Source organism: Diadema setosum, chromosome 18 (assembly GCF_964275005.1).
Source record: "Diadema setosum chromosome 18, eeDiaSeto1, whole genome shotgun sequence".
Taxonomy (NCBI): domain Eukaryota; kingdom Metazoa; phylum Echinodermata; class Echinoidea; order Diadematoida; family Diadematidae; genus Diadema; species Diadema setosum.
In genome coordinates this window covers 19,503,757-19,531,255 of record NC_092702.1, presented here as the reverse complement: position 1 = coordinate 19,531,255, position 27,499 = coordinate 19,503,757, and the positions used below count along the sequence as shown (strand labels likewise).

The following is a 27,499-nucleotide window of genomic DNA, read 5'->3' as shown; positions in this document are numbered from 1 at the left end:
AGACTTAACATTTACACCTTTCTTGCTATTCGGAATACAACATCAGGGGAAAAATTAAAAAGGTTTCCCATTCATGTAACTTAATCAATGTTGCACACATCACCGATGGCTTTGGACCACCCATGACTAAACTGATGTTCATCCCTGCTCAGCTCAATCTATCCACACCTCACTGACCCTCACACCTTCCCACTATGCTATAGCCTCACCCAGTGTGTGTGTGTTTTGTGCGCGTCCTTTCATAATCATCAATCTGAATTCTCTTCACCGTCACTAGTTGAGTAAGTAGGTAAGTGAGTGGTATCTACGTCTTACAACAACATGCCGCTTTACGAATGATATGCTTGTGTCAAGCACAGGAGGCCTCATCAGCTTTAGTTGTTGTGTGGTGTCTCTCTCTTTAAAAGAATCAACAGGAATGTTTCGTCGTTTCAATGTGACCCAAATGTTCGCTTGAACACCTTGGTGTTAATGCGCTGAGCGCCGCACTCCTACCACATCATGTCTACCCCGTTATACCGTCGTCTGACTATGTCTTAGCCCCCAGCGAGCCCGGGTGATGGTCGGAGCGCCTGGCCCCGCAAAGCTCGCTGGAGCTGCTTATAAAGACGGATGAGAGGGACTGATTGGTTGTGACATAGATGGGCAAACAACTCATCGTTTTGATCGAACAATAAACACATGCAACACACCCATAGAGAACAGATGTACCGAGCAGTCCGACGCAAACTGGGTGGGGCGAAGGGGCAAACTTTAACCCACTGCAGACAAAGAACGCACCGCCAGGAACATTGGTGACAATGCTTTATTTTACAGTGAATGCATCAAACGGAATTATTGCACACATTAAGGATATAATTTCCATTGCTACACAGGGCGAACGGGATATCTTATGTCAGTACTAGACGGTTGTTTTGCAGTTTGCATTGATAAAACATAATGGACCCATTTCGATGATGAAATCGTTTCTGTACTGTTTCAGACCACACAAAGTTTGGCCCATCTATACTAAGTATAGGGCCTACATAAATGCTGATACTGGATGATCAGCTAAGAGTCACGAAAGGCATAAATTGACCGTAATCTGATCATGAAGTAACTGCATGAAAGCAATTCCATCTTAGCTCTTTGCACCTTTCACATACGTTTTACCTGAATTCGCAATAAAAACAGGACGTGATGTGGTTAACGGCAGAGAAGCTATCAATTAAAGATCTGAATGATTTCGAGCTGTGATCCCAGAAATCAAATCACGGCAACAGCTGTGACAAAATAGTTCCCTTTTTCCCTTCTCACTTACACCCAAAGCAGCACCTGAGCCCCACTTTATCTGAAAATCCCCTCTCAGAAATAAGTCCCCTGATCCGCCCTTCTATGGCAGATGTCATTCGGATCGACGCCTAATGAGAACGGAGTACAGCGGGGCGACTTCAAAGGAGCTTCGGGGAGACACGGGGCGAAAGTTGAAAGGTACAACGTCTGGTGGAGTGCCAATTTACACCAGTTGCTTCTTTCTTCTTTCTTTCTAGCTTTTCCTATCTCTCTATCTCTCCCTCCTCCTCCCTCCCTCCCCCCCCCCTCTCTCTCTCTAGTTCGCTCCAGAACACGTTTGTCGCAACGTTTCAGTAACTGCCAATGCGCCGCACACACATCCCATAACTCTGTTAAACAAGTCTCACACGGTGACTCGTTGCAAGCGACTTTCCTTTTTCTCCTTTTCTTTTTTTTTCTTTTCGTATTTTTGTTCCAAGTGATATCTCCACTTGTGTATACATGAAAATGACAACACTGAGATACATATTAGAGAAAGATCAGCTGAAGACATACTTATGAAGTGGTTTAGAACTTGGATCAAGTTGGAGGGAATTATTCAATGAATTGTGATTTAGATAACCGCTTACATTGTCCATACAACTCATCCAGGACACAATGGTACATTGTATATAGGCATCGCATGACACTTTAAAGCTACTCCGTGTTCAAGCTTGCATTGACAAAAACAGTAATATCAACAGAATAGATCATTGACCTCTTCTTTAGAGAATCAAAAGAACTGAGAAATTAAAGTTTGTGGCATTATGAAGTTGTATTGTTGTTGTTGTTTTTACCCTAAAAGTGTGATATCAGTCAGGGTCACATATCTTATGCAGATAAGACGAGGTCGTGATATCATGGTCATGGCGTCATCAAATCACCATGTCTCTAATTGCTGGGACTCATTATAATAGATAAGCTATTATAATATCTTTACGAATGTCTCTTTGTTCGCGTAACTGTAAATCAGAACGAAATAATCAAATATAATCATATCCTCCGTCAAATAGTATACGATCTAGCCATGAGGTCTTTGTATAAGGTCTGGGTTGGGGATTTTACTTTCTCAGTTATGGACAATTTGAATGATTTCATAACATCCACATGAACGAACCAATTTGAGAGTCGTGGTGTGATGACGTAATCGCTTTACTTCAGCTGAACTTGTGATTTTCACCGACATCACATTTTTTTTTTCATTAACTGACACTGCCGCCATATCTGCTTGCCATACTCAATGTAATATATAGCAAAACTAACTGAAACTGGGAGTGGTATATTACTTTAAATGATATTTATTATAGAAAAAGGAATGAAACAGGTAAGAGGGGGAAAATATTGAGTCCTGTACTCTCGGCGGCTGATTTTAACAGATCTGACTGACTTTGACCGATATTTATCTGACCAGCGATGAGGAAAATAGCCGATGATCTGTTTTCCTTCATTTCTTAATTACTTACTTGCTTACTTTATTCATTTCTTTATTCATTATTTTATTAATTTCTATTCATTTGTTCATTCATTCATATTACTTATTATTTATTATCATAATACTGTGTCATATTTACTATTATGTTATTAACTTTTCTTTTGGTTGGTACGCCAATCCTCCTTTCCATACCCCACCACCATTCTGACTTTTTGATTGTTTGATTCAGTGCATTCAGTGGATACACGTTTTGGATTTCCCAACTTAAAGATCAACTGTAGATAACACAGTGATAGAATGGCTACGTTTTCTTCCTTTATGTTAAGACATACTATGCGCTCTCCTTGTATGTTGATACAAATGTGAGCAAAGTGCCACCAAGCAATTGATGGTGAAGTCTAGGTCATGATTCGATTGAACGTATAACGTCTGCACCAGGTATCCAGCCTCTGCCGGTATGTCTTTCATCCCAGATCCTTCGCCAGTGATGACCTATAACTGTCTGCTGCGATCGCCATGTGTCATGTCATGTTCGGCCTACCCTGGTGGTGTCTTCGGGGACCCTCCATTGGGCCACAAATGTATCTGGCTCTCATCCTTTCCTTACTTTCTCTTCATGAAGGTCACGGCTGTGAACCCACCTTGGCCTCGGCGACCATGCTGTCCCCTTTGGACAATTAAGGCCAGGCCTTTCAGCCGTTACATGCACGCCATCGACGTGCGTGAATGTTACACAGCTCAAGCTACATCATCCTGTGTGTGAGAAAATTCCCACATCGGAAACACGAATTTGCGTTTCCTTTGATAATGTTTGTAGGTGAAGTGGATTCCCACGACGATACGCGCTCCTGCATGCGCTACTTCAATGTCTCAAGATATTCTTCGCGCTAGTCACACCGGATGCATAAAATGTCTGAACGCCATATTGTACTGATCGCTTTAATGCATTCGTATTTCCGTCTTTCTTAAGTGCCTTACATAAGGGAAGCAAAATATATTTGTGGCCATCTTATATTTGGTCTTCACAAACTAGTTGAGATTACATATCAAAATTACTACAGAAAAGTAAGGACGAGCTAACTAACTCCACATTAGGACTTCAATGAAAATATACAGAAAGCTCTCCAGAAACCAGTGTTTAATCTGTTTATAGCTTTTCTTGCTCATTGACAGACCATGCATTTCAAGGGATTTTCAGGAGAGGAAAAACGCTTAGCGATTGAATTTTGGTGGCACCGTGGTGCAACGGATAAGGCTTTGAATTTGTAAAGAGAAGGTACGAGGTTCAAATCCTGCCCAGAGTATCCATCCCTGGACAACATGCTGCGTTCAGAATGTGCCTCTTGACCCAGGTGTATAAAATGAGTATTTGGTAATGGTGGGGTAATGACAAAAATGGAAAAAGACCCTCTTTTGGAGAACAGTGAAGAGGCTTCCTTGGGGAAAATAAGACCACATTATCATTTATCATTATGACAGAGGTGCAAAATGAGAAATGAAAATTTGTTAAGTCAGACCAAAAGAGGAATGGTCCGAAGGGTGAAGGGGGAGTCTCAGTAGGTAAGGAACGCAACAAATTTATTGTAAACTGTGTGGAGACAGGGTGGCGATATTAATAGAAATGATAATGATGATAACGATAATGATGATGACAATAATAATAATAATAATAAGAAGAAGAAGAAGAAGAAGACGAAGAAGAAGAAGAAGAAGAAGAAGAAGAAGAAGAAGAAGAAGAAGGAGAAGAAGAAGGAGAAGAAGAAGGAGAAGATGAAGAATGAGAATGATTGAATTGACACAGATCATCAAATGAAAACGAGGAAATCCCGGTCATTCACCCTACAGCTTTCTCTGTAGGTTGAAATTTTGGATACATAGTAATTTTTGTATCTAAATATTCAACTTGCGGGGAAAGCTTTGATGGTGGATTACCTTAGATCGCCACCCTCTGAGTCCTGCATTAATGCTCAATCTAAAAAAAAAAAAAAAAAAAAAAAAAAATGAGTAGAAAAGAGACTAATAGGAGAGCAATGCGATGTTAACAAATGAATGCTACTACTTTGATTAAAGACACCCATCATAGCCATGCACAATTGCGTCATAGTATAGGCCTTCTTTTCAGCGCAAGTTGACGCCACACAATAGCCGCCACATTTGAAATGAAGCACAAATCTTTTACCGCGAGCTTCATAAGCGGTGATGCATAAGCATGTGGATAAGCAAGTGGATTGGGGATACACTTATTTCAATGGTTCGTCATCAAAAAAAAAAAAAAAAAATCCTATAAAATCATATCAAATGGGATTGAAAGAAATCTTAGCGATATTCTGTTAGTAATGCAAATATTATCCGCTATATAGTCTGTTTGAGTTATATTTAATTTTCAATGACTACATAAAGATGACACTCCTTTGCAGCACCCACTGAGCGAAGATACTATGGCGCAATCTCACCGACTAACACACGTGCATTCAAGACCTTTCTGGGACGAATGACTATACCGGGCACCCTGGTATATCGCTCACAGAAAGATAAACACTCGTCCGTGCTTACTAAAGCCGGAAGTGCAGAATCATATTTGTCACAAGTTCATCGCACCGAGAGTGACGAACGCTTCATCAAGAATGCCTGCCGCCTGCAAAAAGAGTGTTTTGGCGTTGTTGTTGTTGTTTGGGTGTTTTTTTTTTTCAAGCCAATCAAACCATACTTGCATTAGCGTTGCCTTTCCTTAGTCTCTGTGCCAGCTAGCCGTTCCCTTGTGACTGTGCATCTGTGTATATACGCATGAAGAATGGTCGGCATGGTTGTCGCGACCCAGGGTTGACATCTTCAGTCAAACCTCCAAACCAAAAACGTCGAATTCAGGGGGGTGAATTGGTGATGAGATGTCAACGATACCAAACTCCTCATTAAATGTCGCTATAAATGCTGCCAAACCTTGCTCGTCCTTTCTTGTCAGGCAGGCACCAGTGTCATGGTCCGAATTACACAACAACAGCAACAACAACAAAACTGTGCATTAGTCATTAGTTCTCAAAGCTCTATTCGAGAGGAAAGTGGCTATAGCTCTAAAGTCAGATGTCCCAGTTGATGAAAAAAAGAATGGCTTTCTCTCTCTTTTTTCTATGTATAATCTTTGAATTTCAATTTTTATTACTTTTCCATTACTTTTCAATTCTGATTACATAGCTATCTCCCGTTCAGTATTTCCCGTCCACACATATACATGTTGGAATAGCATTAGAGTAGCTGATTTATTATAGATATATTCATATGAATACGTATACAGTAGGCCCTCTACATAAAGTATAGTTAGCATCACGATCAAAAGGCGAATGGAGATCAAAGTTGAAATCGATCTCTCTGTGTTTGTTTTTCTTACTGGCGAATGCAAAATGACTCCCTCTCTACTCGCCCCAACAAAACCTTCCATCAAAAAGTTAGAATATGTATATATGATTGTCAGCTCAGCTCAACTCAACCCAATAGCCCCTGGATGGACAAACTGGGTGGGCCGCTGCTACTATATGACTGCTTTGGCTGCGGGAGATGGCAATCCTACGCTAAACAATGGCCGCCGCAGCAAAGGTGACTAATGGCAGACAGTGTGTGTGTGGGGGGGGGGGGGGGGGGGGAGGAGAAAGCAAAAACTCTCTTTCTCTGTCTATTTGCGAATTTGGAAAAGGCATTTTGCAAAGATCAACAAAGTTTAATGACGTGGTGACAAGAAATGGGGGGGGGGGGGAGTAAGGATTCCCTCTTCCTCCTCTAGAGTTGTCGTTTCCGTGAAATTCAAGTTTTCAAATGGCCATTGGTCATGAGGCGATTACAAAAACACACACATGACACACAAAAGTGGTAAATGCATTTGACTCGTGCCACACAATGAGTGAGGGGGGGGGATTAGGTAAATGGTGATGGGATCTAAATCGTTCCATTGGTCAAGAGTGGAACGACTGGCTGTCAGTAATGTGGGTAAACCCGCAATGCCCGTGTGTCGATTGGATGAATTTCATATTTGTCTTTTACCCTGCCCATGTCATAAGATGTAGGTAAATGGACCAAAGCTACAAAAAAAAAAGTAAAAGCAGTGATTACAAAGAGTAAATTATACTAACGCCTAAACACTGTACGTAATGGACATGATTCATAAGTATCACGAAATTAAACTTTTCATCTCGTGATGCATAGATACATAAATAGATAGATACATGCATACATGCATGCAGATAGAAATGTAGCTAGCTATAGCAAGATGGATGTATGGATAGAAAGATAGATAGATAGGCGCCTAGATACATGTATGCAGATAAAGATATATTTAGCTAACAAGATTGATAGATATGAATAGATACATGTATACATACATACATGCAGATAGAAATATAGCTATAGCTAGCAAGAACGATCGATAGATAGATAGATCTCAGAGAGTACCTCGCAATATATATATATATATATGTGTGTGTGTGTGTGTGTGTGTGTGTGTGTGTATGTGTGTGTGTATGTGTGTGTATGTGTGTGTTTGTGTGTGTTTAGAACGCGTAGAACTTGGATCACAGTGACATCAATGAGAGTTGTGTCTATATTACATGCTTAAGCTAAAAAATTTCATTACCAACTTATCTTGTTTAACTGTCTATCCTTTTTCCTTCTTACCTCGATCTTCAATAATTTTGACACAGCTGATGTCTGGTAAGAGCGTTTATACTCTAATGATTGCCACCGGCATAAAGCCGAGAAGTGGGCGAAGTTTGACATCATTTTCTAATATCGGTGCCGGTATTATTGCATATACATATATGAAAAGGTCAAAGTTTCTCCTGTCTTTTCCAATGTGGAGACTGCATCTTCTTCACACTCTTGTCCGAGAGTGTCATGACCTTCACTATATATGGTATTCATGTAGCGAATGTGTTCTTTTTCTTTTTCTTTTCTTTTCTTTTTTTAAACCAACCTCCGTGTTCCGTTTCCCCCCGGCCATGATTGAGTTGTTTTAGAGCAGTTCAACACAATGAAGAATCGTGACCTGACTTGAGAGACAGCCGCGACGGTAAAGCAATCAATTTGGGTTTAGATGTTGGGAGCACGGCTGAGTGATCTAGTTCAGTGACATGATTCCATTGGAAAGTCGTCGGCGGGTCGAAGGTGAGACTCGTCCACCATCAAACCATTTTTCCACTATTCATACCCTATTTTTATGGGAAATTCATGAATTCATATCATTGTCTGAATTATTATATGGACAAAACGACAGAATTATTTTAAAGGGAAAGTACTCTCTAAAGATCATTTTCTGGGTAAGTCTTTAACAATTTCTCTGCAATTGCGATTTAAATAATACGTGAGAGGTTACTATCTGCTTTTACAAATCAAATCACTTTCGCGTGAACCTTGTGAGCGAACAATCGCGCTACGCTGCAGCACTCGGTCATTCCCCTTGGATTTGGATTGGTTCTCCGACGACACACTTTGAAACAATTCCTATGATTTTTATTGCCACACATGAATGACAACATCGAACAATAGGTCTCTGGAAAGTCTCCCGGGAAGTTTGAAAGATTTCAAAAAGTAAGATGGCGTGGCAAGGTAAAATGCATTTCACATCTGCAAAATAATATTTCATTATCACGGGATACAACTTACATAAGAAAATGAATATCACGTGCTTGTGATCATTTAGATGACAATGTTGTAGATAAGCTAGACGAAACAATATATTTGCAGTCGTTTCACTCGTTAATTTGAAGAAAAAATACAATAAGACTATATGAATCTATTCAATAATCGAAGATTTCTTTCATCACGAGATGAGCAGGATACAGATTCTGAGCACAGCGCAGTATATTAATAGATTTTTGGCGAAAATATGCAACTTGTGTGTTATGACACTATCTTTGCTATTTCGGTTTTTGTTTGTTTATTCGTTTGTTAGTTTATTTGTTTGTGTGTGTTTGTTTGTTTGTTTGTTTCGGCTGGGGATGGCAGGGAAGATGTGGCATGAATTGGGATATGCACAGGAGTGTTTAGGAATGTTTCTTCTAAATAAAGAGATGACAGAGGCATTACGATTTTTTAAGAGATGGAGATGGTGGCGTGGAAATGTTAAGATGTAGATTCGAGGTGCAATTTAAAGGTATTCATTCCATTCATTCATTTATTTCTTTCATTTCCAACAGAAACATATAAATATATTACAGAAGTTGAATACATAGATTTCATCATAATAGAAAATAAAGGATAAGTTTACAAAATATTGTAAGTATACGGAAATGTTGGAAATGGGAAGGAATGCTAGTGTATTGCGTTAAGTAAGATAAATGAAGAGAAGAATTGTGGGGAAAGAGAGGGGGAGGTAAGGACAATTGTGGGGAGGAAGGGTGGGAGAGGGAGACTGCAGGAAGGAACAGAAAAGGAAACACAAAAAAAAAAACAAGAAAGGAGAGACAAAAGGTGATGGGAGGAGGAGGGACCGAAAGAGAAAGAGGTCGAAGAAGAGAAAGTGAGAGAGAGGAAGAAGAGATGGAGAGATGGGATTCAAAGGGTTAAGGGAGGCTAGGTTAAGGAAAAGCGGCAGAATAAAAAAGAAGAGAAAGAGTGAGAAGGGAGAGAGAGGAAAGAGATAGAATTTCGTATTCTTCTACAGAATGGAGCAATATAGGGACCAACAGAAAGGCGAGAGAGAGAGAGATATACATATAGCTATAAAGATTATATTTCTTCCACTGATGAATTCATGGTAATGTAATCTATTGCCCCCTTGACCACAAAGTTTTTGAGCCATAATTCAACAATAATCAATGTTATTGTACCAAACGTGTATTCTCTAGCTGCTCGAAATCAGTGGTAAATCGCTCAACTGGTTTGTAAACCCAAGGGTGGAAGAGAAAAAATTGGATTCAGTAGAACCAGAATGACCCGGGGAACTCCTGGCATGATCGCAAGAACATTCTTAATGTTTGCTGCATAACATCGATATGCCCAGAGCTGTAACCACACACGGCGTCCTACTTTATCTATCAGTCTACAACACCAAGGGGAAAAAATACAATAATATTTCGGGTATTTATGCCCAAATCTACCCTTTTGGCAATGTTCTCATTTTCACTCTTATTCGAGTCGAAGAGTTATCGACGGGTTAATGATGATGGATTTTCCGTCGTGGACAAACTCATCTAACTTCTATATCAACGACACTACAGTGTTGAGTTGCGGTTCGGTGTAAGACCGAGGTTTTTTTTTTCTTTATTATTTTGTTTGATGTGTTTTTATTGTTGTTTTTGCCTCTGGATAGAAATCATTTCTCTATGCAATAAATTTCCTTCCCCTTCTTTTCGCTGACTAATGTCGTTCTTTATCTATTACATATCTGTCTATCTATACCCATCTATATTTCTCTTTAAGAAGACATTTTTTCGCAAATATTTTGCTCCATATACGATCGATCATTTGTGTTAGCAAACTCCGAAGTCAATAAGACGTATGCATTAATGGGGATTTTCTTTTTTCTAGTGGCCGCATACGGCAGGTGGTCGCTATAGACATGTGGCCGCTAAGGTATGTTTCACTGTAATTATATATTGTTCTTTCCACTGATCCTTGTCAAGCAGTGCGAGAATATTCAATGGAGACATGATTGACGAAAACTTCAGGATCTGACAGAACACTCTGATTGACTCATTCGTTCATCCACTCATTTATGCATTCATTCATTCATGCATTCAGTCACCTTGTAATTCAATCACTCATGCATTCATTCATCAAATCATTAACCATTCGTACATTTCTCCACTCTCTCATTCATTCATTCATACATCCATTATTTCTTCATTCAATACTCATTCACTCACACATAAACCGATTCAGTCACTCATTCATTTATCTACTCATTCATTCCGTCGTTCACCACTTATTTATTCACTCATTATATTCATTAGCCGTTTATTCATATCTCAAAGGTAGGGCTATCTTTCCCAACCTGCGACTATTAATCTTAACGGATGTCTGCGCAAGGAAAGTCACCTAGAGAAACATGACAAAATATCATGTGTAATTGAAATAATATGTGTTTGTGGAACATCATAAAACTTGATGCCATTATATAGGAATACAATCACCCGTAACTTCGAATGTCATCAACAGCAACAGATTAACAGAGGTAGTAACAAATCAATGACATTTTCTTTTTAGTTAGAGCAAATGGTCGCGTCACTATCGCCACAAATTGCCTGCTTGCTTTCTTTCTTTTCTCAGAATGTGTTGAAAACAGCATGAACGAAAATTAACAAAACGTTAGTTTTCAAAATGGTTTTGAAAGGTTTCGGTCAAAGCGTATGCTAGAGCATAATATGATATGAAATCTGTTGGTTTGACACAGGTTTTATGGATTGATTTCCAACAAAGCCCGCCAAAGGAGAAAGTTCAATACTGTTTAAGCTTGAGTACATCATGCTCACTGGTAAAAAGATGTCTGACGGCATCTGGAAACCAAAGATATTTTTGACAGTATTGTATACGAAACAAAATTCTACTATGTCACATATCTTGATTGATAATCAATTCTTTATACAATATAGTGGCATAGATTATGAATGATTTACAGTGTGGGTTTACATGGACAGTGTATAGTCAAACAGATAATATTGCGTGAAGATAATAAAACTTAAATGCATATTACTTTTCGATGTGATGTAATGCAGCGAGACGGGTGAAATGGAAAAAAAAAAACACACCTAAAACTCAGAATATTCTTTTGAAAAGTACAAAGTTCCATCGTGCAAAAAAAAAAAAAAAAAAAAAACAGCAGAGACTGGGTTAAGGAGTATGTATAGGATTCATTTTGTACAATGGCTTCATTATTTGTCTCCGTGGAGCGGGGTGAGTTCGAGAATGATACTCAGTGGCTGCATGCAGTGACGCAAATTCGACGCGATAATCAAACGTGCCAAGATAGATGGCCCACCCTCTAAAAGCCGACTATCGCAAATAGTCGCGCTACTCAATTGAAGTACACCCAGAACACAGTTCATAAATCATGCGCTGTGTACTTTTTCGCGCAGATTCGATTATTACACATTGCTCGTTAATTATTTCTGGAGGACAGAAGTCGTAGATATCATCTTCACCGCTCCTCTCCGACGAGTGAAAAGGGATTGCATAACGCCCGTCTCAGGAACGCTTTTGCCGAAACCCCTGCTTCATGGCCTTTTAGGACTTCGATGACACTTATCCGTCGCCATAATATTATCGAGGGCGGCGCTATACAGCGCGCTGAGGCAAGGGCCCGCTGTGGATGGCGTGCATGTAGTCCTCGCTGATAAGCAGGAGCTCAGCGCGCGATTGAGAGCGAGTCCCTCCTACGGCGGATAATGAGATTATTGGCATTTTGTTAGCCGTAGAAACGCAATCCCGCTCATTAATCAAGCGGGTTTCTATTCGCACTCGAGGATTTACCCCGTGTTTAACGGAGCTTCGGTGGCTGATGACATCCGATATAGCCGCCCAATCTAGGGCCTTAATTAGCCGTAGAGCCCCGTTTATTGATAATAATGATTGGCGTGGAAAGCCAGATGAAGTAGACCATCCTTTGCTGCGGAGAGCACACTAATAGGGTCCAAAATGGCGGAAGCTTTTCCTCAGCGGAGAACGATGTGATTTACACGAGGGGCTTTTTACGATTAAAGAGAGAGGGCGTCTTCCTCTACTCTCGACCCATTACTAGTTAGAACTCTAATAAACTTTGATGGAGTATGGTAAATAAACACCCAGCCAACATCGCGATTTCCGCTCGCGCTTCTCTTGTGCGTCCAAATAGAACTGCGATGTTTTAGCTTCGTTAACAATTCCTGAATATGTATGTATGGGACTCGAATACATCTTATTGCATTTCAAGCAGTAGAAATGAACTGTATATTTGAAACGTTAACAAAAAAAGCGGGTCGTCTCATAATTCTTGTGTAGATTGTTGAGAGCATCGTTGTTTTGTTTTTTCTTGTTCATCTCTTTCTATGTCATTAAGTATCTCTTTGTATAATTTGATACAAACCTCATTGATGACATTGGGTTTATTGAGGCGCTTGGTTACGCGTTTTGAGAGACAAAATAATTGAAATCAATCAATCATGACATGTCGCATTGATTTTCTTCTCAATCAATGTGTCCGATTTGCGCATCACGGTATCAAATGCATAAGAATAGCCCTCATGAAACGGTTTTTCAGATATAGCATTCCGTGATTTCCGAATGAGATAAATCAACGGATCAAGAGCTGGACGTTACTATATCTATGTGTTTATCATTGGATGTCTCTAGGAGAAATTCTAAGTGGTATTTCAAAAGTGTTTTATCACATTTGAGTTTGGTATTCTTCTCCCGTCTTCCCATAAAGTGTAGAATGTATTTCTCGCTTTCTGTTTCACAATTGCCTATTGCTTTCTTTGTCTTCAAGCTTTGTTTTTGCTTTGTTTGTTTGTGTGTGTGTGTGTGTGTGTGTGTGTGTGTGCGCGCTGTAAATCTCTAGTGCACTCCTTTGTCTTTCGAGACAAAATAAAATGAAATGGGCTAGTTGTCGGTTTAATTCTATACAGGACGGTTTCATTTTGTTTTGTCTTTGGAGAGGAGACGATCAAATTGATTAACACAATGATCGAGTTTCACGACAACCGGGTGAGGCGACTGAAAGGGGAGATGTCCTACCGCTACGATGTGATGCCATATTAATCTTCCTTCTATTCGCCCAATCCAATTTGATAATTTATAAACAAAGGGAAGACATTCTCGTGTAAACCGTAATCGAGTTAATCATATCAAATCCACCACCGTTTATCAAATTAATCACAATAAGTATGCTATAAAAGTTATGGGCAAGATTGTGAAAGACAAATGATCCACGGGGCACCCTCTCTCGTCTCTCAATAAACGTTTTTCATCTTTTCTTCTTTTTTTTTTCCTAAGGGTACACGAAACAGAAACATGTACCTCGCTTATCTCTCCGACTTCGGTATACAATTCCGGACTCCACTCCGCAAATTAGATCCGTCGCAAAGAGAGAGGGCCTGAGACATTTACTCCCATCGAAAATTGGGATCATCTTTAGGCAAACTTTATGTTCAGTCCGAGATGTGTGGCCGAGAAATGGATTGCGTCGTTTAGTCAAATGTTTTTGATGATTGCATGGGGCAGTTTTGTTATTGTTTTCATCGCGTTTATAGTTCTAATTCACACGACCGAGAGTTTCTGCTGAAGATTTATGTCACAAATATAGAACCTGACCTGTGAAATATTCTTGATGCTAAATAGGTGTTCATACGTCTGGTAAACAATACAGAAAAAGGCAAGAGAAAAGGAGGGAACTACAAAAGCAGATCGGACAGAGATAGAGGAGGACAGACAAAGACAGACAGATAGACAACACACAGACAAACAGACTGCCATGTAGATAAGAAGACATGCAGTATTGAACGTACACACTCACACAGAAACACGCACGTATACAAACACATAGACTTATATAGGAACAAAAACGGGGAAAAGAGTGACAGCGAGAAAGATCCAACACACGATGACAACAATGATAACTTTAATGATAGCAGGAGGAGTAATAATGAAATCATATTCGTGATTGTTATCATAATTGATAGTTATAATACTAATAACAAACATTGTTTTGATTTTTAGTAGTATTATTATCATTATTATTATTATTATTATTACTACTACTACTACTACTATAAATATAGGTATAAATATGATTATAATGACAATAATGATGATTGCTATAATCATGGTCGATTTGAAGGTACTAACGTTGTTTATTTGTCAGCAGTCCTGCTGAGAATCCATAATTATGATCTAACTGATCAATGCTACAAGTTATCATTTAATATTAATCAATTGTTACACCACACTAGTAGTTTAATTGTCGCTTCATCCATCACGTTCCTTATTTGTACAAGTAGATAAACAAAACAAATTAAACCTGAAACTGAAATATCAAGCGGCAAACAAGGGGTACTTGAATGTGTGTGTGTGTGTGTGTGTGTGTGTGTGTGTCTGCGTCTGTGTGTGTCTGTGTGTGTGCAAAAGTTCGGCATGTATGCATAGACAACGTTTACCACTCTTTCAGGATTCCTTTCCATTTTTACGTAACTTTTGAGCGTCTTGACATCGCTGCACGTGGCATGATGTAATAATCCAACAATTTCGATTCAAACAAGTTTGATTAGACATTTGTAATTAAAGTCACAATATCTACTGTATTTTCGTTTACAGTATTTTCGTTGATCACATAATTGACAATAAATGTACTGGCTTTCTGTCATTACGTGTATCCAAATGCGTGTGTGCGTTTGCTATTGCATCATCTTTTTTTTTTTAATGAAATGAAAGAAAATTAAACTATACCGTTTTTGTATACTGCCTTGTCTCTGTGCTATACCAATGCACACTCCCCAAGTAAAAGTTGAGCATTCTTTTCTTGTTGTTGTTGTTATTGTTTTGAATGGGAAGCCAGAAAATACCTTTAGGTAGCAATTTTGTTTGGCCAAATGAACCGTGGTAGATTCATCTTGTGACCGAGTGTCGTTCTCTAGGTCTATTCTCTATAGAAGTTCAATTTTTCTGTTCGTTTGATCTGCTTTGTCACTTCTGTGATTATCATTGATATTTTGACTGTTTGCTCGGAGAGCGCAGCTCTTATTGCGCATTGTGGTAGCAGGGCATTAAAGGGATGGTACAGTATTGGTGGAGATAAGATTTGGGCTTTTAGCTTTTTGCGAGATACCAAGAAAACGCTTATGAAATAGTACAGAGCATACCATTTTAAGAGGAATTTAAAGTTTATTTGATGAAAATCGGGTTTGGAATGACTGGAACATCCAAAACAAAGAAAAACAAAGCTATCGTAATGAAATGTGGGTCCCACACTTTTTTAGGATCACTCTGTTTTGGATATCTCAGCCATTTCAAAACCAATTTTCATCAAATAAACGTTGAATTCCTAATGGACTTACATGCTCTTTCATATTTCATAATAAGTGGTTTCTCATTATCTCACCAAAAAATGCTCGAAACCTGAAATTAGGTCTCAACCAAAAATATACGATCCCTTTAATATGATAATTATGGACTTAAAACGCTGTACAGGGGATGTGTCACACTATCTAAACTACATAGTCAATGAAAACATCTAAGGAAAGGTATGTGCAATACCAATGTATTCTGAGACACCTATCGCAAGGACACTCTCCGCTATATCAAAGGGTCACACAGGCAGAAACGGAAAGTGATGTGATGGCACGTACTTCAAACGATTTATATCATGTCTATATATCAAGGTGCACCTTCATCCCCTTGAACGTGATATCAATGATGAATTGCCTAATACTATGTCCGAATGATACATCTTCTGATTTCAATTAAAATTAAAATTCAATCAAATATGCGTTCTTCGTTTTCCATCTGATGCGTCAGTGAGATATGACAATTTTGTCAAAATTGCAGCGGGGATCGTATAAATCAAGGCAAAATTTATATCGTCTGTATAAAACAGATGATATCCAAATACATGGTTGTATAGGATGCTCTTTGAATAAGAGCATTCGAATTCGTTTGTCATCGTTCTCAGCGTAATGTAACTATTAATGATTCTTTGGGAGAAATGCGAATGGAATAAAGAAATACGATTAATATCGAGATTCTCTGGAATATTTCCCCATCAGTTTGCACCCAGGGATTCGAGGTGAGTGCAATTCGCTTCCCTGAAATATCAAATCTCTTGAGTCTCTCCCAGTCGAACGCCTCTCCTCTCTTAATACTCTATGTCAAATAGCAGAAAGGGTTCCCTCCTAGCAGCTCCTATCACAACATCCAAGCTCGGTTCCGGTGGGAGAGCGAGCCGACGGAGAGATCGAGAGCCTACATCCTCATCGCGACCACCTGCCCGCCCGATGTCATTTTACCGCCTGACAATGAACGACCAGGAGTTAAAACAACAGGCGGGCGATATCATTTAATTCATCATCGACACCTAGGTAATCCCGCGAACAATTTAATCATGTTAATTTGTGAAAGTGCATTTTTATTTTCCCGCGCGCGGCAGCAGGTCTCGCTATCCCTTCCCGACCCGGTCTTCGTCACACTCTGTCTCTCTCCTCTTTTTGCTTCTGTCTTTCGTTCTTTCTTTCTTTACGTCCTCATCCCTCGCTCCCGCCGATGTGATGATGACGATGTAGGGAGCTTTTCTAAAGATAGACCACTCCAATGATAAAGTCTTTCAGTGTTTTTCTGTGCAGCTGTCTCATCGGCGGCCCGCAGGACGGGACATGTGGGGCGCTGAGGAAGAGGATCGCGGGGTATTGCGTCAGGGCGGCGAGAAACGATAGGGGTTGATTTCGCCTCAATTACGCGACTCCCGGATAACATTAACAGAGCTGCAAATTGGAAGGCGGGTCGGGTTCTTGATTGAATTTAAGAGCTATTTGTCTTTGGTCCCCATGTCAATCAATCATGTCTCATTTAAGATTGTGTGCATTATTCGTTTTCATCTCACCTGTTTATTACACCGCGCTCCACAATAAAACCCGCTTGCTCGCTGGAACCTCTGAGATGTCAGAACGTAATCTGGAATATGACTATTGACACACATACATGGTTTCATGATTTTCCATGCCACTTGCAACATTTAGCGTCAACATCGCTGCAATACTAATTTTGCTCAGTTTGCACCCATAACATGCAATCACGTACACGTCATAAGTAAATGGTGACCATAAAAAAAAACCCACACAAATTATGGCGACAAAATTCTTACTAATGCGATTTTGATCTCAAGAAACGATATAGTTTTATAGTAATACATTTTGGCAGAAATGATGACTATGTAAATGATATGGCCAGCATTAATAATTGTGATCCACACATATTAATTTAACTGCAAAGATAATCTACAATGACAAAGCATTTGAAATATGATTGAGGATATATCCCAAAATGATAAAAACAAAATAAGTGAAATTAAGGGTCGTTAATGTATTCTCACTGCATGGATACATTAACAACTTAACAGAAACAACAAAATACCATCATTCATCCTTGGTGCATATTTCTAGGATACAATGGAAAATTCCTCGCCTCCATATTCCTGTTCTACTCCAAATCGTTTTGTGAGCATGGGGTATAACAGACTTGGATACAAATACCGTGATACTTGACATAAAGCGCTCGATAATGACGTCGCATTTACAAGTTAGAGAGCTGAGCCGGGTTGCATGGGCGGGAGAGGCAGGATATACTAGGGTTCCGCGATATAGGATCGAGGCATGCCCAAGCGCCCGTTATCGTCATACATCTACACTGCTCCTCTCCTCTCCTCCCCTCCACCTCTCAGTCACTGTCACCGCGGAAACCCCTCCGAACGTCCTCCAGGGAGCGCGCAGAGCCGCCAACAATGAAAGACTATTTTCACGCCCCGCGATTCCATTAAATACAACGCCAGTTGTAGCTGGAGGTCATAATTTAACAAAATCGATGAGTATTTTACCAAGTCGACAATTCATTTAGTCGAGCCAAGCCCCCCGCACCGACAGCCAGCGAGCACCCGTGCCTAAGAGCAAGCGGATTGTCCAAGGCAGAAAAACAAAGGAGTTGCTCTCGATGTTAACCGTTTTTTCGCAAGGAGAACTTCCTGTTCAAATAACAACATACACTTCTGATTCTCGCTACTGAATAGCAAGTCTCAGAAATGTGAAAAAAAGGAGAAAAAAGAAACACGTGCTTTTTGTATTGGATATAATTATGCAAGCATGTTAATTACGGCGCAACCACTGTCGAACCAACTCAAACATGTATTTTTTTTTAAATAAATATTATATACTTTCAAATGTACAAAACAAAATGTCGCCATCCTCCCCATCCGTCCTACCCAGTGACTATTAAACAATTAGTTATTCATAATGCTGACGGAATGCTATTTGAATTTTGCTTGATGGTATTCCAGCCTTGTAAATCGAAATTTTAGCAACAGACTTTGTCAGTTCATTGACCGTTTTTGTTTTGTTTCGTTTTGTTTTGTTTTGTTTTGTTTTGTTTTATTTTTCTGAAGAAGATCATACCGGCAGCATATAAAAATATGGATCTGTTTGTGTGACTGAGGCATGTATAAGTAGCCTAAAAGTCTTCACAGAGATATCTTTGTTATTCTTTTTCTTTTAAATTGTGTTGTATTATAACTGAGTGGACAAGAATAGACATTTATAATGACTCCCTTGTAACTTCTAACTTTGGTATGATCAGTAAAGCACATGACAATGAACCATTCCAATTCTACTTGCAGAGACTAGAAGCTAAAATGACAAATGAATTAAAAATTGATAGTTGATTAATTAATAGGTAAGTGAAAACATCTACATACATAAATGAAGGAATAGATGCGTTGATATTCACAAATGAACAGAGAAATAGAGAAAAAAATACTCAATAAACGAATAATAAGTAGAAGATATAAACGAATGAATGAATGAAAGAAATGAGATAAATAATATACAGCTGATTTCTTTAAACACACACCAAGTGTTCTGTCAAGCACAATTCTGGACTACCATACCACACCGTTTCAACAAGGCCTTTGGTTTCGATAGAAATAGAATGCACGCTGGATCATTTTTTTGTTTTGTTTTAGATATCTATTTAAAAAACTGATGAAAATTAAAACAATATTGCAAAAATGAATGCGTACATAAAAAATAAATATATAGATGCATACACACACATAAATAAGTGTGTATATATATATATATATATATATATATATATATATATATATACGTATCTGTGTATGTGTGTGTGTGTGTAAATTGTAAACGGAAACATCATGCATGAATAAACAATTACATGCAAACACAAGGTGATTGCGTTATCTTGTATCTACGTAATGTTAATTTTTGACGAGGTAGATGGATATCATAATTGCATATTCAATATCTAAGGGTGAGCATATTTTGATCAGACCTCAGTGACCAAAAACCCACTAAAACGATTTACTTCACTGGAGCCGTCTATCACCCAATCAGCTATCTTTGATTTACCATTGATCGGTTTATCCTTACAAGTACAGCAGTAGCCCCTATAGACCTCTACAAACCTATCCAGTGAGGTCCAAAGCACAGCCGGTTTAGAGCTCGATTCGTGGCTTTTGTGTGTCTGTGGGCGATGTAACTAAAGGTGACTAAATTCAGTTAAAAAACAAGAACCGTGCCTCTTTGTTCAGAGGTCGAAATTACGCGGCAAAGATATGATTTCTGCAACAATGGCGTTGACGAAGCAGGTATGTCATCGGGAATGTAAATACCTAACAAGCTCACAAATTAAATACGTCGTTATTAATCAGGACTCGCAACAGCGTACGTACGGTAATCCCCCAGCGGGGGTACAACCGGGTCATGTTCGACCCCGTGTGTATGCAGAGGGACTATATAGCACTACTCTTGAGAGACTAGCGCGCCGGTTGTGAGGATGTGCTGATTACTAACATATCAGTAAAACGTAGGCCTACGTATGTTTATGATCATTTAAGTTCAAGAGAAAAGCACATTTTTCATTTCTGACTGCAAAACAACAACAACAACAACAACAAAACAACAACAGAAAAGAGACGCAAAACAGCACAAATTGGAGGTGGTTTTTTTTTTTTTTCATTCGAAAGAAAGGTAAAATTTGACTAAATTTGATGGGTATACTCGAAGCAGGCACAAATCAGTCTAAACGCCCAGGGCCCCGTTTTATCAAAAGATAAAATCGATTTTAAATTTCCTTACCACACAGTCTGCCATAGACTTACAGTTGAAATCAACTTTATAATCGATTTTAACTCTTCATAAAACAGGGCCCAGATCGCTTTGAAAACACGAAGCTGTTCAAAAGATATGAAAGTAGGACAATAATTCTGTCGACTTACGGCAAAAATAACGAGACACGAGTTAGCTTGTATTTGGCAATGGTTGGGGAATATAATAATATGTCCGTATGTATACATACATTGTATCTATGAGAAGAGTTTTATTGCAGTACGGAGTAAGTGCCATCTTCAAAAATTTTAAACTAAGTTCGTCATCCCATAGATCAAAATAAAACCTGTCCAATAATACCTCACTTGTTCCATTACAAGGAATATTCTGGCAGTTGTGATTTTAAAAAAAAAAATCACATATTTTCTTAATACTTGGGCATACATAATTATGTTTTTAGCAGGTTTAATGGCAAATATCTCAAATTGACAAAAATGAAGTTGGGTCGTTTTGAGATTTAACTCTTTATATGTTTCATAGATGTATAATGTACATACATTGAATATTTATAAATGTTGTGTGTATGCGTGTGTTTTTATATTTTAACTCATACAAATAATGAATAGATACACAAACGTGTATATGAATGTATGATATTTACTTATAGAACTGTGTTTACACATGAAATATTCATAGGGGTGAGATGGTATGACTATAAGTTTTCTTCTCACAAATAATGGCCAGTGTGAGTATTTTGTGGGTTTTTTATATTAGCTCATGATGATGAAGTATTATCACGAACGCTCTGTAAAGGTTTATTTTTTTTTAATGTAACATGGAGAGATATTGGTTGATTTATAGATCAGCAGTTGCGATCTTAACAAATTTAATTTGTAGAGGGAGACAAATTGAAGAAACTCACAACTGAACCTTCACCCCTCTGAATAGTATCTAAATTGCTTTCAGAGATATTGTTATGTAGTCCAGATAAGTATATCGTCCTGCTGTTTTTATACTACCAGTCGGATGTATAGCATAAGGAAATGCCTACATGTCTCGAACTCAGCAGTCATGACAACAACAACAAAAAAAAAGAAACAAATACATGGAATTCTATGTTTAACTGCATCGACATGAAATATAGATATATCAAAAGCTTGTATATATTACTCTCAAAGGTGTATAGTGACTTAATTCAATGCTAAAATATCTTTATGTTTCACACGAGTCGCACATAATTTATATTTTTTACAAAGATTTCGTTCCAATACAAATTTTAAAAAATGCCTTTTTTATGATCCTTTCACGCGCCTTGTGGGCTTCTATCTCAAGGTCTGGACTTTTAAAAATAAATAATGAATGATCTCGCCACAAAAATTCAATAAATTTCCTCAGACTGATTAATTCACTGATTTGATGATTTCTCGCCCAGAAAACATTGAAATAAACGGTGATAATTACTTCAAGCCTGCCTTCCTCCTACTCCCCTCCTCCCCCCCCCCCCTTCCCCCTCCGTATCATTGCTGGAGCAGACCTTATACCAGTGCTTACCATTCCGTATTTGCAATTACTGTCGAGCCATTGTACGGAAGACTGGCGCATCAAAATCATGTAATATTTACGCTTCCCAGTGGATGACATTGGCGGTCGATAGTCACGAAAAAAAGATATCATTTTTCCCTCCACGTGTTAATGGACAATTGCTCTCTACTTTTGCCGTCTTTATGCTACAGTGATTGAGCATTGGGCGTCACAATTAACAACGTCGTGATTCCCTTTTGTATGGTAGGGATGCCGTGTAACAAGTGGTACATACAATACTCATCAAACCAATCGTTCTATGGAATGAATTAGTCAGTTTGCAATTATTGTCAGAGGTGGTATTGGACAGTCATGAGATACATCACGCTACGCTGGCATTTCACGCGTTCAACAATGATACAAACAAGCTATGGCAAATGCATGCTCACCTGAAATGCAGTTTCTGTCTGAAAAAAAAAATACAATCAGTTATTGTTTATGAACTTCTATCGGCATCAATTATGCATATTTGGAAAAAAATAAAGGGTGTTGTTTTGGGATCAATGAAGACGTATAGTTTTGTCTTGCCGAGAAACGTTTCGTTGTAAACGCACGAAGGTCGTTCCTTGCTAGGCACGTCCACAGGCGAAATAATTTCCTTCTGCGTGAAATCGGCCGCGCCATCGCGTGATAGTCGCCCCTTGTTCGCCGCCGCCGCCGCCACCTTCATATCGCTCTCAATCCAATTCATAGATACGTCTATCATTAGTCTTTTTGTCGACATATCTAATCTGGTGTAATTAATACCTGTTTGCTTTATCTCAAGGGTAATAAACAGCGATAAAAATTCTTCCGAAGTCATTGAGTAACAAATATTACACGGGGAGTCCAAAGTTTTGTTTAACCATTTTTAATCGCAAGAAAAATTGGTTATATAGGTTATGCTTTTCCATTCTTCGGTCATCCAATCATCGTTACTTGTCCTTGCTATAAGATAAACATAATTAAATTAATAGATGTATAAACACTTAAAGTAGGATCATTACTAGCAGACCGAGCTTCCAGACGAGCCGGGGTACCCACCCCCGACTTTCCTCGACCTGGAAACAGACTTTGGGTCTCTAATGGTAGGATTGTATAGGGGTGAGCAAACTAACCCAAAGGCGGTTATTAATCGTACCCTGATCAATCAGACAAAGATGATAACACCTTGATGAGCACTGTTAGTTTCCAGATGACAATCGTGAACAACGGCTTAATTTGTTCATGTTTCAATTTCAAAGTCAACAGTGCACATGAAAATGATATCTAATTATTGTTTTTGTTTGATTGTTTGATTGATCGTTACTTCATTCCATAGAAGTCTAAGTATTGCTATTGCTTTATGATTTTCTATCGAGTTAATGTGGAATGTAAAAGAAGGGAGACCAATCCAATGCGAGACAATAATAGTCATATTATATGGTTTGGCCGGAAATGAAATAAAAAATGAAATGAAATGAAATGAAATGAAATGAAATGAAGAGAAAGAATTGTCCAATGCATCGCCGAAGTAAGTTATTGTTGAGATAGTCAAGACAATTACTGCGCACATATCACAGCTGGAGACTTCAGTCATTGTTTTCAAACTTGATTAATAAGACACTCATATTCTGCTTAGGCATTGATATGTCAAATCATTTATAAACATCGTGTAAACAATATAGAAATCCTTTTTATATTTTTGTTATACGTCAAATTTGTCATTTCCATGTGAATTTACATTATGTAACTGTTATTGTCAATTTCATTTGGCTGAATAGTTACTAATAATAATAACATTAAATCTGTCGCATTTCTGGAGATTGAGGATGAAAAAGATCTCTCTGTTACAATATATTCCTATTTCATTTTCAATCAATCTTTTCATGTAGATTGTACACTTTGCAGTTTTCCACATTTAAACATACATGACGTAATAAAATGAAATAGGAAAAACGTTAATTTTTGAAAGTGAACTTTAATCCTTTCAACGCCAGGGACTTTGGACAGAGTATATACGGTGCAATGGGATTTTCCGTGTTAATCGGGACTCAAGGCACACAAAGGGTTAAACGATGTGCCGCATTTTTCTCCATTTAAACCATGTAAGCCTAACCGTTTAAGTCCTTCCTGTTGCTTGGACATAAATGTCTAAAAGTATGCATATTTACAACTATCCTTTGTGTAGGTATGTACGGAGCTAGATATGCACTATAGTAAAACAAAAAAAAAGTCAGGTTCACTTGTTACCGCTGTATATTCTATCATTGTATATCGACAGCATTTTCAGTTCAGTTCATTTCAGTTCGAACAGCATACTTATGATTATTATAGAAGACTTGAGATATAGGCCCTACATATCTATATGTATACATAAAAATACATTATATGTATAAACATAAACATATTCATATGTTATATTCATACATGTGTTTATAATTATACTTTTGCACATACATACACGTGTACATATACATCTGTTTATGGTTGGAATGACTGTGGAAATCCATCGTGGGAAAACAGAAAATCAAATGTATTCTGGAAATAGCCAGTGTGCTGTGCAGAATTTTGTCGTGACGCTTTGTGTGTGTGTGTGTGTGTGTGTGTGTGTGTTTGTGTGTGTGTGTGTGTGTGTGTGTGTGTGTGTGTGTGTGTGTGTGGCAAACACGTCACCAAGGAGATTTCATATGGATGTATAGGCCTAACTGTTAACTGAGCGTACCGTTTGCTATATACACGAAAACACGCGTCATGTCCTTCCTATGGCTATTGAACGTATTAGCCTGGGAGTCCCCCATGTAAAAGTGTACAAGGTTAAAGTAATGCCTAAGTTATTGTGCATTTGGTAGTGTTGCAGGGATTCGTTTTCTCCCAATGATCTTGTAAGTACATCAACGCATGGCTTCTCATATTATAATATAATATTATCATCTCGAGACATGTAATGACGTCAGCTCCAAGGAAGCTGTCAGACTTTTTCGTCATCTCAGAGTTCCATACTGCAGTTTATTGCGTTGAACATGAAGACCAAACACGCGATGAAATGACGCAAGAAGACTTGAAGGTGAATTAGATTCACTGGCCTGCTCGCTGGTCTCATACAATGTCAAGTAAGCAGGATGTTTTGTTGAAAACAGTGCACTGCAAAACGTAAACACTTAACTTTTTGCATCGTAGGAGTAACTGGCAGTGACTACTACTGTTTAATAACAGGGCCCTCTGGTAAAGCAGTGGCAACACTGAAGAGGCTACCCTAGATAAATTGAAGTCCTTATTATCATTATCATTATCATCATCATTATTATTATTACTATCATTGTTATTACTTAGAGAGCAAAACGGAGAAGGAGACGCGCACATACACACACACAGACAGAGAGTTTGTGTGTCAGAGATGGAGAGGAAAGTATAGAAAATCTAAATGATATAGTGTAACTGTACCGATATCTACTAGTTTGTGTTAACCAATTCTGCTGGCGCTCTTGAAGCGTGCGAAAAACACCCAAGTAGAAATATGTTTCCCGATTAAAGTGTATATACACAGAGGAATACAGCTTAATAAGCTCTTACGACCGATTCATTATCATTATACCAATTCATGCACAAAACCATAAAAAGTCTTTGATCATGATTTATCTACAACTTGTTCATGTATTATAAGACAAAAACAAACAATAAAAACAAAAGACACACACACACACACAGCAAGAACAGCATACTGGACGGCGTGACTCTTTCAATTATACAATGCGAATTATCATTTGGTCACTCGTATGTAACTCGTCAACCGTACTGACGAAGATCCTATACACGCGTAGATCAATACCTACTCACATGTGGGCTTCTTTGTCCGTTTTGTATTTTTCTCATTACTTGGATAGCTAATAATAGGATAAATAAAATATTGTACCAGAGGCCATTGTTGGTGGGCCAATGTTTTCATGTCGAAACTGCCAAATCCTTCTTTACTGTAATGAGGGAGGCGTCTACAATCGTTGTGAGGGGAGCTGGATGCCGTAATAGTTGTTTAATCTGTCCTCTTGACATGCAGTAACAACGTTCCCGGAAAAAGAGTGACTTCAGCTACAGTATGCTTTAGAGAGTAATTTTGGATTTGAATGATTATAAAGGTTAGGCTTACAATAATTCAGCTTCATACAGGAAGGACGAAAACCTTTGATGGATGATAATTTACAACCGGATGAGAGAGTGAAGTGATGTTGAGGTTAACCAGAAGTGAATAAATTCTTACCTGGTGGACATGATAGGTGTGTATCTCTCCACACGGGGGAATGGAGCAGGTTAGCCGGCCAGTAGAGAGCAGCTGCTGCAGCGGCAGCAGCCTGCCCAGCCGCGCCGAAATCCGCCAGTGGTTTGGCCATCCGATGGAAGTAAAGTCCAGCGGGTCCCGCGTACCCTGTGAACCTATTCAGTAGTCCATGGTTTGTCAGCGCGGCTGTGGCGACGGCTGCCGCCGAGCTGTCCGGCCGGGAGAGGATGTCGTTGATGCCATGCGGCGTGGTTGCCGAGGCGGCCGCCAAGCTCGCCGGAATAGCGACCGGTTTGATGGTACCGTTAGGCATGGTGACGGGTACGTAAGCATGATGCGAGTAGCTCAACGGGGGTGTCTTCTCCGTCATGTTGTGCAGGGCAGCCAGCGGCGGGGAGCCGAAAATCAGCGAGGTCGGCCGGGCGGCTTCCACCAAGTTGTGTAGGGAGATCATGGATTCTGACATTTTCTCCATCTCTCCAAAACAGATAGGTTCTCAGGGTTGGGTTGTTTTGGGGTTTTTTTTTTTTCAGGGTCCAGATTTCCGGCAGGTTAAGTGAAGGAAGACTTCAGGTTTACACCGAGCGGTCATCAAGATTCAATCACGCTAATAACATGAAAGCAAACCGAGATAAAACAAAATAAAAATGATAATCACCTCGGCCAGTGATGCATCACAAATTAACTCCTAGTTTCTAAAGAAATCTCTTAAAATATGTCCTCTCGCTATGCAAGTAAATCTTCACTGAATTCAACGTAGAGTCCGCAGAAGTTAGTCGACAGTTAAGTCAGAAAGACTACCGCGGGTAGCCGGTGGCCAGCGAGTGTTAGTGAGCATGGATAAGTGGTTGGTGTTATACCACCTCCTTCCAGCGAAAACAAGCGACTTAAAAAGACTGACAAATTCTTCGTCAGTTGTTCACAAATAGGCCATTATAGTGATGGATAAACACGGTCGCTCATCGCGTGTATCTGAACCCAAGTTTGCCCGCGCCAGTGTAGTTTCTGTGCGTGTGTATGTCTTGTGTGTGTGTGTGTGTGTTCGCCGGCGAGTGTGTCCAATTTCGCGCGTGCGTAGTTGAAGTGATCCTAAGTGGAGTCGATAGTGTTTTTTTTTTCCCTTCACGGAGGATTGCCGAAGCGTTGTCGATAAACTGTACCATC

At 39.1% G+C, this 27,499-nt stretch overlaps 1 protein-coding gene across 1 annotated transcript in view; it reads right to left on the bottom strand.

The window, feature by feature from the left end:
- Positions 1-26,810, bottom strand: part of LOC140241576 (homeobox protein Nkx-6.2-like) — a 42,156-nt gene extending 15,346 nt beyond the window's left edge. The window contains exon 1 of the mRNA XM_072321310.1: positions 26,318-26,810. Within this exon, the coding sequence (XP_072177411.1) occupies positions 26,318-26,810 (493 nt within the window). The remainder of the gene's footprint in view (positions 1-26,317) is intronic.
- Between the last annotated feature and the right edge of the window lie 689 nt (positions 26,811-27,499).